This window comes from Perca fluviatilis, chromosome 22 (genome assembly GCF_010015445.1).
Source record: "Perca fluviatilis chromosome 22, GENO_Pfluv_1.0, whole genome shotgun sequence".
In the NCBI taxonomy this organism is placed as follows: Eukaryota; Metazoa; Chordata; class Actinopteri; order Perciformes; family Percidae; genus Perca; species Perca fluviatilis.
The window spans coordinates 8,507,478-8,523,268 of NC_053133.1; the positions used below are offsets into that span (position 1 = coordinate 8,507,478).

General features: G+C 39.8%; 1 protein-coding gene across 3 annotated transcripts; it reads left to right on the plus strand.

Annotated features, from left to right (window-relative positions):
- The first annotated feature begins 271 nt into the window (after positions 1-271).
- Positions 272-14,229, plus strand: ccdc135 (coiled-coil domain containing 135). 3 transcript variants are annotated; one of them, XM_039790143.1, is made up of 18 exons: positions 272-388; positions 2,441-2,574; positions 3,125-3,293; positions 3,458-3,583; positions 5,223-5,417; positions 5,553-5,696; positions 5,929-6,147; positions 6,273-6,410; positions 7,054-7,123; positions 8,034-8,162; positions 8,329-8,457; positions 9,301-9,512; positions 10,328-10,543; positions 10,673-10,783; positions 11,112-11,222; positions 12,189-12,383; positions 12,964-13,103; positions 13,384-14,229. In XM_039790143.1, exons 2-18 carry the CDS (start codon positions 2,441-2,443, stop codon positions 13,469-13,471), a joined length of 2,526 nt encoding a protein of 841 aa, XP_039646077.1. In that variant the 5' UTR covers positions 272-388; the 3' UTR covers positions 13,472-14,229. The 3 variants fall into 3 exon arrangements, with proteins under 3 accessions (XP_039646077.1, XP_039646079.1, XP_039646080.1); XM_039790145.1 differs by having other exon boundaries at positions 306-323; XM_039790146.1 differs by lacking the exon at positions 272-388 and adding an exon at positions 1,327-1,344.
- Positions 14,230-15,791: the final 1,562 nt, after the last annotated feature.

Consider the following 15,791-nt stretch of genomic DNA (forward strand, 5'->3'; position numbering starts at 1 on the left):
ATCAGCAGCAGATGATAAGTTTGTGCTGACTTGATGCAACACATGGGAGATGTAGCTATACCACATGTCCATGTCATTGTTTAAAGTGATGAAGTTGTGAGGAATGCCAATATATATGAAGTTTGTTTGTTTTTTCAAAGTCGGCAAGACTGTGTGCTGAAAAAAAGGGGAATCTACAAATGTTTTTAGAGCACTTTAAGGCAACATATTTCTACGTCATCACGTCTGTCTGTTACCATGGACACCGAGTACAACAACGCTCCAAGTTTCAATCGTTCAAAAGGAATCGACGTTAACCAAATCCCGTCTACGTCTACGTTAGGGTCAGTTTGCTGAACAGAAAATATTTTCCCAACAAAACCCCGTTCATTTCTATTGGACTAGCTAGGTGAGTAGCTACAACTCTGAATAGGATATTTGAATATATATTTGAATAACCCATTTAATGTTATGCCTTATTTTAACTTGAAGCTTTACGTTAGCTTACGTTATCTTAACATAACCAAACGCCGTTAGGCGGCGTTATACGTTGGTTTATAATATTTATATATTTATAATAATTATTAGGCTAACTCAAATTCCACAACTTCCACAGTTATTAACGCAACCGGTGCTTCTTCTTTTTTTTTTACACTGGTAACGTAGCTAGCTACGTTAGTCTGGTAAGGTGACGTTAGCTAGCTAGCGGTTTTAAACATATTTCTCCAGCCTGGGTATACAGAATTATAATGTCCCCTGTAACGTCAACTATTTATTCATAATTTTAGATAGCTACTGATTTATTTATAGGGACAAGGCAAGTTAATGAAAATTAGTAACGTTAACGTTATATGAAGATGTAACGTTAAACGAGTTAGCAAGAATGCGAATTTACCTTAGTCCCTAAAGGCAGGTAACAAAAACAGAACATATTAGCTAGCTAGATACAAGAAAACAATACTCATGGGCGATTTTAGACCCTTTTTAGGGTGGCTCAATCCCCCATCCTAAAATTTCATCTCAGCCCCCCTATACATTATAATAATAATATATTTTTTTTAAATCAATTTTGGTGCTTCAAGTTAGAGTTTTCAAACTTGTCTGTTAGTGACAAAGGACAAAAAATTACAGGTTCAAAACAGGTTTAATATCCTGTGTGTCTGTGGCCGATGCTATGCACCTTTGACCCAGGGTTGACAGAAATGTAGTTTTGGCCAATCGGAGGTTATGGTGCCAGACTCCCGCCTTTAGCTGAGGCTCTATCTAATCTGTCAGAGGGAGAGCAGGAGTGCTGTTGTAAAATTGATAGTCCCCAGAGAAGGAGTTGGTAATTTAATGGCGCAGATTAGAATCCCAAATTGAAACGTAAGCAACTAAAATTGCTGAATGTTAGCTAGAACATTGTGTGAAATTGGTCGTTATCACTGTGACTTATAAAGTGTCAGGTTTAGCTCCACTATAGTGTTAATAGTGTCAAAAAATGTTAGCTGATGTTGTTCAGTAGCTAGCTAGAGATTATTGGCTAATGAAATAAAAGATTTAGCAGGGGGATTAACAATTTTGCATGCATTATATTTGTGTCACATTCTCATTAGGGGATGAGCCCATGGATGAGCCCCCCTAAAGGTCTGATCCTAGAATCGCCCCTGATACATACAATAATACAATAATAAAAAAAATATATATATAACTATACTAACGTTACTTTTTCCTAGGATTGGCCTCATGTTTTCCCCAGCATCAATGATATAAAGTTACACGCATATTAATAATAATAAGTACTTCCAGTGTTTTACCTAGGTTTGTGGAAGAGTTAGGTGCACATATTTGGCGGGTGAGTTTAGGGGTCTTCCCTCAAGAAAATGTTACATAGAAAAAAAAAAATGCAATTTCACATAATTTTGGACAATTATTACCACTATATCTGTGTCTAAATTATTGTAAACGTTAGAGCAGTTAATAAATAAATAACACTCAAAAAGCTTAAAGATAAAACTTGCTGAAGAAGTCCACTATAGGGACTGACTACAATCATTAGATCTGAAAAAAGTAATTTAGTTTTTATTTATTTATTTGGCTTAGGCGGTTCCCAAAATGGCTTGGGTGCTGCACCTAAGCCTTATAATGGTAGTGAAAACCCTGACATCACTTTTTACAATGTCATTTTTGTAAGTATCACAGTTTTATAATATACAAAACCATCAATGTTGGAAGATTTCTAACTTACAGTGACAGTCCTGGTTGATTTAGGAATTGTATATGATTGAAAGCTATGGAATTGTGCTGAGAGTTTAATAGTCTGAAGTCTTGTTGATACTGCTTCAAGTTTTCAGAATTGTGTGCATAGTCCCAAGTAATGACTCATCATGAGCTGCTAGTCGGGTTCATGATAACATCTGTGTTTCTGACTGGTTCCTTCTGTGTGTTTGTATACACTTTACATTGAATACTTTCATAAAAGATGGAGACCTTACTGGAGTCAGACAGTGAGGAGCAAGTCAGAGTTGGAGAGTCACAGGAGGAGGAGGAGGACGACGACCGAGAGCTGAAGGAAACGCTCAGTAATCTCCATGTTTCAGCTCCTCAGGAGCTTCTGTGAGCATCCACGACGTATAAACACACCACACACAGCGAAGGAGGCCAGGAGTTGTCTTCAAATAACCCATCCATTACTAATTGTTGTGTTTAATAGATCTATCTATTAATACATTTAAGGCTGAAACAATCAGTCATTTAATCGATTGGTAACAATTTTGAAGTAAAACTACTTTATAACTATAGAGTGGGTTTTTCAGTTTTTGGACCTTTGGACAGAAATAGTTTTTATGTCTACTTGGGCTCTAAGAGAATGTAATTGGCTGTTTCACAACTTTCTGACATTTGATAACCAAAACAGTTATCAAGATTATATCTGGCAGATTAATCGTTTTAATGAAAATAATCATTAATTGCAGCCCCATATAAATTGCTCCAGAGTAATAGTTTGGGACCTCAAAAAACAAACTCATGTACTCAAGACTTCATTCCTTGAATTGCATTCCCTCATATTAATATCAGATATAATCTGATAATCTGATCTGTGTGTGATTATGGGTATAACGCCTTATGACCATAAAACAATTATTCTCTTCCTGTGCTTCACCAGCCTGAAGTTGGACAAGGCAGACGAGCTGTATCCTGAGTCCTACAGGGTTAACTCCCCCGACGAGATTCGACTGTTGGCCATCGCCGACAACTTCCAGCGTCAGTATTCACACTTGTTTCCCAGCCGCAAACCACTGCTGCTCTGCCCTGTCAACGAATGTGGTGTTAAGGTAACATTAACAATCCATCTCAACTCAGTAGAAATCATCATTCCTTTTTTTATTTTCTTTCTCTCGGGGAAGAGAAATGCCAACTAGTCCTTACATCTTTAAACAGCACTACTATATGTACCTCTGTCTAATACCTGTGTATATTTGTCATTCATAACATTCAGAAGTTTGTGTCCATGACTCTTCGGCCCACACCGACAGTCTACCCTGAACTTTTCACCTGGGAGGGCTGCGCCTCATTTGTGGCTAATTTCTTGTCTCTGGACCCTTTGGACCCGCCTGTTGACCTGGTGAGAAAGGCAACACTGGTGCAGACACATAAATTTGATCCAAATTTTTTTAAAAGAACAAGAGCTGGGCTGAGTTTTCTCAGATAGGACACACTAACCCGATAATCGGCCGTTGGACAGTCTGGCGAGGTTGGTGACTCGAGTCTGTTCCATGTGTTCTGTGCCGTCGTCTGTTTGAGGGGCTGTCGGCTTTCATTTTGGCCGACCTGACATGTTCAGTTGGAGACTGTTCAGTCGGAGACAGGGCAGTTGGGAAATGGCGAGCGGAATGAGCGTGACTAGTCTCTCAAAATCTGATGAAAATCTTTTAAACTGACCTTTGTTGATCTGAAATGAAGACAGATTCAGCAACTGCATGGCCTATTTCTCGCTTAAAATGTTTTCAGAAACATGTTTCAGTGAACTATTTTAGTACAATATGAGATCATATTCTGAACGAGCCGCCATGACAGTCTGGCTTTGAATTTCTGGAGAAAACAAACCCACGTGACGCGTTCATCCAATCAGCTGCCGGTTTTCATTTTTTGGGCAACAATACAGATTAGCGCCGCCTACTGTTATGGAGACGTATTACGTCTCGTCTCTTCAGTGTGGTTGGCCGTCTGGTTGGTGTGTAACTGCCTTTAAACAACTTTTGAACATACACATGTTCCACCAAAACAAGTTCCTTCCCGAGGCTATTTAGCAGCGGCTCCGTGTGGAGCAAAGGGCTGCAGGTCGGAGTTGAAACCGCGGCCACCGTGTCATGGAGTAAACCTCTACATATGTGCGTCTGCTCTACCAACTGAGTTAACCCAGCCACATGTATATCACCTTTTAACAACAAGACAATTCAAAGTGCTTCGCATGAAACAAAAAAGACCAGCTCTCATAAGTCTTCGTCATTTTGGTTTGGTTTATTTCAGCATATCAATGTATTTATGACATATATCATATCAGACGATGTCAGAGTTAGAACAATCAAGTCCTAGACTTTATTTGATCATTGTACCTGGTGGTGTGTTATGAACACTTAATGGGAGCTAAAGTTGTTAAATTCTAAAAAGCCATTGAGTGCTGGACTTCCCTAAAGTCACTAAACGGTCAAAATTGTAGCAACGGAGGCAGAATTGTCCTGACTTTTAGTCTCCAGTAGGAGTCAAGTTTCAGGAACACTGGCTCCTATACTACCCATGATGCAACTCAATAGCATCTTTCATTAGACCCCCACTTGTTCAAAATTTCTCAAGCCTGAACTGAGATAATCCTGATGATGTCACTATGATGTCATCAGGGTAATTTTCATAGACTTAACAAAACTCCAGAGCGACAGAAGACAATATACTGTATAACTTATGACACCTAACTGACCTTTATGTGTAGAATTAGTGCAAGCCCCATTTTAAATGACAGTACTGTAGTAGATACTGTATGTGGACAGAACACCTCAGGAACATGTTTCAGGGTTTCAGAAAGGTGGATGAAAAAAAAAAAATAAACCTCCATAAGAGAAATGATTGTGCAGTTGGGACTTGTAGAACACGAGGTAGCTTGGAGAAGCAGCTAAATGCATAATTCTTGAGCATGTGTTCACATACACATCCACATGCACCTTCAGCGTTTATGAGTGATACTGAAGGTTCGTGTGTTGCTGTCCCAGCCCAGGTACCTGTTCTCCTCCACCTCAGTGCTGCAGAGTCAGAGAGCCACATGTTTTGAATATGCCGCCCTGCTGTGCAGCCTGCTGCTTGGCGTCAACTACGACGCTTACTGCGTCAGCGGCTACGCTGTCAAAGAGATGTGTCTGCTCGACCAGAGCCTGCAGCAGTGCCCCCTGCTGGACACTGAGGTCAAGGTAAGTGCAGTGTACATTACTGCATATCTACTGTACATAGAAAAGGTGGTGAACAGCTTGAACACATGGGTTTCCTCCCAGATTGTTGACTCACAGACATGAGCATGTCTGCTTTCTTGTGCTCTGTGTTTGCAGAGTGTGATCTCAGAGCAGGGTTCACAGGAGAATAAATACACAGTGAAACCTCTGAGGGAGCTGAAGAGTCACTTTCTGACGCAGCAAGAAAAGAAGAAACAGGATGCAGAAGCTGCGTTGCTTCAGGAACAAAAATTACAGCAGGTAATGTGATCTTACTGTAAAACCAACAAGAACAAAAGCCATACTGATAAAAAATAACGCAAGGTAGCTCATGGACTCCAGACCAGGAATCAAATCAACAGTCACTAACTGTTTGTTCTGACATCACAGCACACACGAGAAAAGGTCTGTCAAATAAAGCTGAAAGTTAGATACAAAACCAGTCCGTCTCTACTCTCCCTCCACTTACCTTTGAGCTCTTCTTCATGAACAGGAGAGTGAGCAGCGACCTGCGGACCCCCTGCGAGGACTGAGGGTGCACTGTTGGGTGCTGGTGCTGTCAGGGAGTCGGAGCGTCCAGGAGAACTTCTTCATCGACCCTCTGACCGGGAACAGCTACACCACTGACAACGACAACTTCCTGGGCATCGAGAGCGCGTGGAACAATCTCAACTACTACGTCAACATGCAGGACTGCAGGGACGGCTGCGCTGTGAGTCCATGTCCACTCCAGACACAATATTCAGTTACAGTCATTAGAGATCAACACATCACAAACAACAATCATTAGACTAGAAATATGCTATATGTTTTCTCTGTGTGTGTGTGTGTGTGTAGGATGTGGTGTATGACATGGAAGATTTAAAGGTGTGGGAGCCAGTCCTGTACGGCGCAACCAGTAAAAAGCAGCTGATTTCAGATGTCTTGAAGAAAAAGGAGAGTAAGATGATGAGAAAAATCAGCAATGATGAGGAGGTGTGTATGTGTGTTTTCTGTATGTGTATGTGTAGCTTTACATTTGTGTATATACATATGTGTGTATGTTGTGGATAATTACACTTAAAACAAGACTCAGAAGCAGAGCAGGTATGACTAAAATGATCCTAACTCAATCCCACATATTCCCTCCAGCTTTCTCCTCTTTTATAGATAAAAACTACAGTGACCAGCAACTTTAGGAAATTACTGAGACTGTTTTAAACATGAAAGTTTAGAGATTAACTTCTTCAGTAGGAACCAATGTGCTTGAAAATGAGAGCCACAGACAGGAAGTCAGAAAGTATTGAGAGATGGACTAACATGTTGTTGTTTTGGATCTGCACATTTGGATTTGTTGATAATAAGACAAATATAGAAAAACAAAGACCAAAAGCTTTGCCCAGTTCCCAGATGTTGTCTTAATGTCTCCAACTGCAGCATTTACTAACATTTTTCCTTAGTCCTTTTACACCAACTTAATTCATTAAAAAACACGAATTTATGCCGTCCGAGGTGAGAAGAGAGAAAATAATGGCACGATTTACCAGAGTTACAGCTAAAAGAAGCATTGACACTGAAATCAGATTTTCCCCTGAATTAAGTTATTTGTAAACTCAACAATGTGTTGTTCATTATAAAGGAAGATGAGCAGCCCCAGGCTTTTGAGATGCCACGATCCTGGGTCAATTACATCACAATCCAAAAAAAAGGTACAGTAACTAACCCACACGAGCTCTATCCATCTGACGGTGCAGCAGGGGGGGTACTGATACTGAACATTACCCCCCACACTCTTTACCTGTTTGTTTTCAAGGTCGAGTTAATGCTTATTTGTCATTACATCTATAAAGATGGAGATGTCAACGGGTCAGAGCAAAAACTGACATAAAAGCATCAAGACAAAAACATAATCAGATTCAGCTTTATTGGCCAAGGAAGTGTATACATACAAGTCATTTAACCCTTGTGTTGTCTTCCCCGTCAACCATGCAACGTTTTGTTTTTCTTGGTCAAAATGTAAAAACAAATTCCAAGATTTTCCCGACATTTTTGTCACTTTTCCATACGTTTTTTTGTCACTTTTTTCTGTGCTTTTTTGACATTTTTTCCTACGTTTTTCAACGTTCTATTATCAATTTTTACATGCTATAAAATTTAATAAAAAACCCAAATTCAATGAAAGTAGTGAACTGATCATTGACTTAACTTGTGAAGAGCCTTGTATGGAACCATCCACGTTATTTTGTTTTAAATTTTGGTTTGAAAGAAACCCACACTTCTGATATCGAAACTTTTTGAAAATGGATCAGATTTGACCCGAGGACAACAGGAGGGTTAAGTTGTATGTGCAAACACAAACAAATAAACAAATAATGATGATTTTATCATATCATTGTTATATTATTATCATATCATATTATCTTATCATTATTTTTATTGTTATATTGCTGTTACTACAACAATGAACCACAAGATAAAAACCTTAATGCAATAAAACATCTGAGTATTATTCAAATAAAGTGCATGTAGCAGAGAAAGAAAATACAAACCTGAACCAAACACATGCAAGCTGGTGCTGTTAAATCCTCCACAAACTGCAGCCTCTGCTTCCTCGTTCAGACCTGGAGACCCGCTGGCCAGGAGGACAGAAGGTGACCCACTACAGAAAAGCACAGCATGAGAGGTTTGCACCTTACCTGCGGTCAGACGGCATGGACACACGACTGACTGCTTACAAAGACCTGGACTGTGAGTGTTTCAGAGAAACTTTTGACTTTTGAAAAATAATTCAGCATATTATTATTATTATTATTACCATAGTCCCTACAGATGTGAAAAATTTACTTAATTTAGGTTTATGACATTGGAATTTGTTTGTGCATAACATGTGGTGTGTGTGGTGTGTGTGTTGAAGGCACAGAGGTCGTCATGGTGAAGGAGTGGTATCAACACAGAAAGGACCACCTAGTGGAGAGGGAGGTCAACAAGGCCAACAACTTAACCACAGAACGCTTCAAACGTGGAAGACGTTTCCACCTTTTATGTAAATCTTCTTTGTGCAGCTGTCCAGTTAGAACCTCGCATCTCATCAAGACACATTTTAACCTCACCTCTAGCACACAAAAAACAAACAGAATCACCCAGACTAGCTGCAGGGGGCAGAGGTGAATTTAAACACAGTGAATGTGGAGCATCTTTTTTTGAAGGATAAGATCTCTTTTTGTTATCCTCCTTACTTGTGAGCACACATTGTAAAAAGCAGTTGCTGTGCCGCAGTCACACACTACATACTAATAATTCTAAGCAGGTTTTGTAGTTGCTAAAAACGTCTTCTTTTTTAAATCACAGATCTGGGTGAAATAGCTCCAGGAACAAAAAATATTAAATCTTTTGAAAAACATTTTACTTTCTCTTGATGTTTAATTAGCAGTGGCATTTCAAGTTTGTAGTTTTACTGGATATTTACCATGTATTAAATAGTTTATATTAGTTTATTATTTTTTGTGATAACAAAAAAGTAAAGTACAACAATGTCTTTGAACAAGAGCTTTGCACACGGCATGTACTTCAGGGCCGGACTTCTCAGTTTAATCCTGTAAATAGAGGTTTCTGGTAATACAAAATGCTGAACAGATTCTAACAAGAACATTAAAAAGTGTGATTCAGTCAGGAGAATCTTAACTATTAAACATCACAATAAGAAATTATACTGACTAATGAATTCATTCACCGTCTTGTCCAGCAACTGCTTCATGGAACGTGCATTTAATAAAGTTTGAGAGGGGAAATGTGCAGGAACATAGTTAACCAGGATCAGGGCTTTAATCTTTAATATTGTTTCCTCAGTGTAAAGTCAGTCACCTGAGTGATGTTTGTTTTTGCTCAGTTCACAGCTACACCTCCCTGAGCACAGACACAAAGCATGAGATGGAGTTTAGCAGTGCTCGTGTTGACGATCTGGTGCGGAGGGTGGAGTCACCATGTGAAATGACGGAGTTCTACGAGGGCCGGAAGGACTTTCTCTACTACCGGCACGTCGTCTTTGTTCAGCTTTCAGAATCAGATTTGGGCCTTGATCTGGATGACCGACCGCTGGAGGTAAAAATATGTAACAGGAAAAAAGGAATTCACACGGGAGTCGTTTTATCATCATTTTATAAATTGTATCAGTAGTTGGGAGCTTTTTTAGGTTATTCACCATACATCTTTAACAGTGTTTGATACATGTCTCCACTGCATGTTGGGCACATAATATGATAATAACTGTATTTGGCCAGCACTTTTAAAAAAAATGTTTACTTTTCTTATCTACTTAAATTTTAAAAGCCTAACCAGGGACAGGGGTTGCAAATTAGTCATGGCTATAAACCTGTATGCATGGCATCTACTTTGTATTCTTTATAAAGCAATGTTCTATGCATTTGTCCCTGCCAAATAAACATTGAATAAAAAAAATAAATAAATAAATAAATTCAATGAAAAGACAAAAAAACACCATGTTGAGAGACAAGTCCGTCTCTTAATACTGACTTTCTGTCTGTGGCTATCAGCCCATTGATTCCTACTGAAGACATAAATCTTTAAAACCATAAAACTTCATGTTTAAAAAAAAAAGTAGAATGGATAGATGGATGGATCTTAGGTGCCAAATTTGAAACGGTGATGATTGTATAGATCTTCTGTGCTGCCTTGTTGAAGATGTGTGAAGCATCCATGTTTCCCCAAAAATGCACTTGATACCTTTTTATTAAATTGCCTTAAAGTCTTCACTACATAGACTATATTAGCCTGGACAGTAAACTGCAATTTGACAGGTTAGCGGAAGCACACAACCGCAAAATTCTAGGTTAAACTAGACAGGATTTCTATGTGCATCAATGTGGGTTTCTGTGGGGTTTTGTGTGTGTAAACAGAAAGTGGTGGAGCGTTTCCACAGGAACAGATCCATACCGGCCAACAAAGACGTGGCCCAGCGAGTGTTCCTATTGGCTGAAAGACGGATTGAGCTGACCTATCACTTAGAGGATCACCGATTTATCTCTTCAAAGAGGAGCTTCATCAAACCGCGAGAGTCAACAGAAAATAAGAAGGCCGAGGACTTCACACCTGACATGGTTTCCAGTTTTCAGGTATAGACAACAAACGCACAATAATATAAACAGTAGAGTTCACAGCCTTTTTAACTAAAATTCTATGAGATCATACACTCCAATAATAACTTTGTGTCTGTGTGCATCTGTTTGTATGTGGGGGTTCAGGTGGATCCATCGGAGAAGCCTCTTAAGACCCTGGCTCTGTATGATATGCTGGTGGCTCTGATGAAGGATGAGGAGAAGGTGGTTCTCCAAATCAAAGAGTCTAAGCAAGAGGTAACCGTGTCACCTGGAGTAAAAGTATAGCTAGAGTCCCAATTCAGAGGTAACAACCCATAATAGTCATAGATTCTGGATTTCTGATTGACGGACAAACAGTTTTGATATCATACACATTATTCTAAGAAGATTATGTCTGGAAAAGATCTTTTAAATTAGACTAAGTCTGGCCTAACCTTCACACATCCCACTGGCAGTCCTTGCCCAATCCTTTTGTCAAACATTTCCCAGTTAATTACCCCGGCAGGTTCTGTGATACTTGAGTTTATAGAACATTGTGCTCTTGCTACTTTTACTCGAGTTAAGGACTTTAATGTGTGAGCAGGTGAGAGACATTGTGGCCTGCAGAGAGCAGGAAGAGAGAGATGTTCAGCTTGAGTTCTCCCCATGGACGACAACCGGAGCTGCCAGGGCCCGCAGCCAGAGACAGAAAATGGTGGGACACACACGCAAGCACACCCACACGCACACGGACACGCACACACACACACACACACACACACACACACACACACACACACACACACACACACACACACACACACACACACTCACACTGAAACTACACAAACGTTATGGTTGTGTCAGATTCCCAGTTTGATTGCTATTATGTGGATGACTGTTTCCCTACCTACCACTTTACCGTACCCTACTAAACTATGCTTACCAACCTACCTACCAGTGGTGGAATGTAACTAAGTACATTTACTCAGGTACTTTTGAGGTACTTGTGCTTTATTTTCCTTTTTCTTCTACTTTACTATTCTACTTCGACTCCACTACATCTCACAGGTAAATATTGTACTTCTTTTTACTACTTTAATTTTGACTACTTTTCAATGTTGAGATCATAACTGTAACACAAATATAACTCAATTAACAAATGATGATGTTTTATAATGGATTAAACTACCGAGCAGTATATAATATACAGTAGTCCTTTAACTCCACCTTTACCAGCTTCAGCATTAAAGTGATGAACAGATTAATTCATCAATAATTATAATTCAATTATATACAGTATATATTGTTATCAAATGCGCCATTCTCCATAATGAGTACTTTTACTTTTGGTACTTTAGGTATATTTTTATACTAATACTTTTACTTAAGTAAGTTTTTAAATGCAGTTTACCTGAAACAGAGGATTCCTACACGGTGGAGATCCGAGAAGGCTGTGCTACCGACCTACCTCATCTTACCTATTTACCATATATATTGTCCTACCCACTAAACATTTCAATATATAAATTACATTTAAAATTGCCACAAACGTCACATTTAACAATGTAATTCAGTTTACGGTAAACAGCCACTTATGTCTGGCAAAAGTAGAGTTCTATACAACCAAGCAGGCTAAAACACCTTCAGGAAAGCAAAACACTTTCTTTGCTTGTCGCAGGAGCATCTGGCCGCCGAGGAGCAGAGGTGGTTGCAGGAGAAGGAGAAGGATATCCTGGCTCCCCTCCTGATCCGGCTGGACAACGCAGAGACTCTGAGCGCCGGAGACGCCAAGCATATCCACCAGGACTGTTTGGCTGAGTTTAAACAGAGACTGGTAGACCACGCCAACCTCATTCAGGAACGCTATGAAAAGGTACGAAACAAATTTACTCCTTTTCCACTGCAGGAACTTAAAGTTACATTCTCTAAGATCTCCGTTTCGTTCCTTTTGGCAAAAGGAACGAAACGGCTGTAATTACAGCTGTAATTGCAGGTGTGTTTTGGGATCTCAAAAGAGAGATCCAAACAATATAGCAGAACCTGTATGTCACAGGTTTTTGCTTTTGTTTTCCACTCTTCTCTGCCCGCTTTGTAGACCAGTTCCTGGAACTAAATGTAGGCACTGCTCAGACACTAAATCCATGTTGCAGGAACTTTCAGGTGTTACCAGCAGTGCCATCGATGATGATTGAGTCAGGCAGATGGTTAGTCATATATAAATGAGGATAACTACAACAAGCACAACAGGAACCATCGTTTTACTACTGCTTCTGCACAGAGCAGGACAACCAAACTTTAAAAAAAGAAGAACACTGTTGTTGGAGAAATCATCATTTTAAATGACCCTCATTGGTATTTGTGAAGAGGAGACCATTCAGAGGGAGCTGGGTTCAGCCATTCGAAAGAAAAAGATTTCTCTGGGGCACGCTAACTAACGTTAAATCTGTGTTCAGGAGACTCAAGAGCTGCAGAGTAAACAGCAGTGGTACCAGAAGAACCAGCTCAACATGACCGAACTGCAGGAGAAAGAGTACCAGACCTACTGCTCTGAGAAAACACTACAAATACATGTGGCCAAGAAACGCCTCATCATGTACTTACTCAAACACAAACACACACACACACACACACACACACACACACACACACACACACACACACACACACACACACACACACACACACACACACACAGATCATCAGTATTTTCCAGTTTAAAAATATTATTATACTAATAAGATTCATTTATTTTAAGCATTTTAACAATTTAAAGTAGTATAATGATGCAAAAGCATTGGTCGGCTAGCTGTTACTGCAGAAAAATTAGCAGACATTGGTGTGTGTATATGATTATTTATGTGTGTTTGTTCCAGGCACAAGGAAGCAGCTCCTCAGAAGTACCAAACTCTTGATCAGAAGCTGAAACGAGACCCTCGACTGGCCCCTCATCTGCTCAGCTGAGCCAGACACCTGCCTTCTTTTTATACAGTGTATATATATATATATATATATATATATATATAGAGTGTTTGCACACATTTTGCGCCAGTAGAGGGCAGGTGTGTGCTGTATTTCTTTATAATACAGTCCTTATAATACAGTCCATCTGTGCTGGATGATTCTTTAATCTACCAATGTTTCAACTGCACAGTGTGGCAACACAAAATAACCTGCAAAACAGCAGCAGAATGCATCAGCACCAGACTGAATCAACAGTCGAGCTACAAAGCAGATTTAAGATATTTATATATCTATATACTGGAAAATATAATAGTATCTCTATTATCTGTACCCCATACAGAGCCTTTGGAGCAGCTAGATACATTTCAAATAATAAAGTTAAAAAAACAGAGAGAATCACTCCAACCATACTACTCAATAAATATGTTTGTACCAGCTTGCATCCACGAAAGACAATCTGATCTTATCCTTTTCCCTTTTAGTATGACTACTAATATTTAATAGGGGACCTCTCATGCACAATGTTCAAAAGTTTTCTTGAATTCTTTCTGACTTTGTTCCGTCTTTTCTGTCTTTTGTTGGTCTGTTCTTCCAACACCTGTGTCCATGTCAAAGCACCTCAAAAGCAACAGCTGGATTTATATGACATTTGCTTTGGATATTTGTAGTCCTAATAGTCTATATCATGGATGTATTAAGAGAACGGTCTATATCCATGACGATCCACTTCCGGGATTGGTCCAGTGCCTCCAGAAATTCCGCCAGATGACACTCTTTTCAGCCGGATGTCCGTTACCTTCCGCTTTCTTTGTGTTGGAATTTTAAACTCCGGTGGATTTCTGAGGACTATGGTTAACTGCTCCTCAGATCTCTGCAGGGTAAATCCAGACAGCTAGCTAGTCTATCTGTCCAAGTTTTCTGTTGCACGACTAAAACGTTTGAATGTACACATGTTCCACTAAAACAAGTTCCTTCCCAAGGCTAAAGTATTTTGCAGTGGCACCATGGCTCCGTCCGGCGCTAAGTGTTGCCCACGACGATTGTGATTGGTTTAAAGAAATGCTAATAAACCAGAGCACGTTTTTCTCGTATCCCGGAATGCTGTGTGGACTAGCCAGACCCTCCTCCGCAGCGCTGTGGATGAAGGTCTGGCAATGTGAGACTATAGTCCTAATGCGTCCCACTGTTTTAGGTGACTCCCATCAGTCAAAGTTGCTCTAACGATAGCTCATAGGCAAGGCTAGCTTATCAGTATTAGGATAATTGTCAAGTAGGTTTTCACATGCAAGGAATGTGCCTAGGTCTTTGATGCATAACAATAAACATATTAAGAGGAAATATAACATAACAGCAAGTTTTGTAATAGTCAGGAGTCATAAATAAAATTGACAAAAAGAAAAGCAATTATAACAAATATGTACAATATATCTGTTTTGTTTAATGAAAGGCTGAACAGTTTTGTACACTTCATTACTGAGGTAACCACAGTTTTATAACTTCCGTGACAGGAGTAAGATTAAAGAAGCAGATAAAGCTGTTTGGTCCCTGAATATGTCTTTATTGAATATTTGATCTCTAAATGTATTCTTTCAAATGGCGACCCTGTTGATTTATCAGCAGCAGTGGCAGCAAAAACTGTCCTGTCCTGTTAGTGGGGTCCTGAGGAGTGTCCTGACACTGTCTGTCTGTACACTGTCCTGTGACGCTCAGACACTGTCCTGTGACTCCCATGACTGTCCTGTGACTCCTATGACTGTCCCAGGCCAGTCAGACACTGTCCTGTACACTGTCCTGTGACTCCCAGACACTGTCCTGTGACCCTATATCCTTTTTTTATTCATAGGAGCCACAGGACAGTGCCTGACTGTCCCGGGACAGTCATTGGAGTCACAGGACAGTGTCTGACTGTCCCGGGACACTACTAACAGGACAGGACAGCTTTTGCTGCAACTGCTTCACGATTTATGATGCTGAGAGAAGGAAACTTAAGGGAAGTTGAGATATGATTAATGTTAATAATGTAATAATTTCTATTTTTTTTTAAGTTTTGGGGAGAAGTGTTATCTATTTTTGTTTCAATATCTTAGAGCTTAGGAGAAGCGACTCGATAAAGAAAAAAACAACTTCTCGTTAGTATTAGTGAATGTAAAGGTAGAGTGAGCCACACTCCTTAACAGTTGGTGGCGGTAATGTACTATAACATTATTTGCCAACTGCCATAAAACAAGAAGAAGAAGAATGACGCATGCAAATCCAGGAAGCTCCTTTGACTGGTTGTCGTTGTCGGCTCCAATGGTCGGCTCTGGCATGGCTATGTATA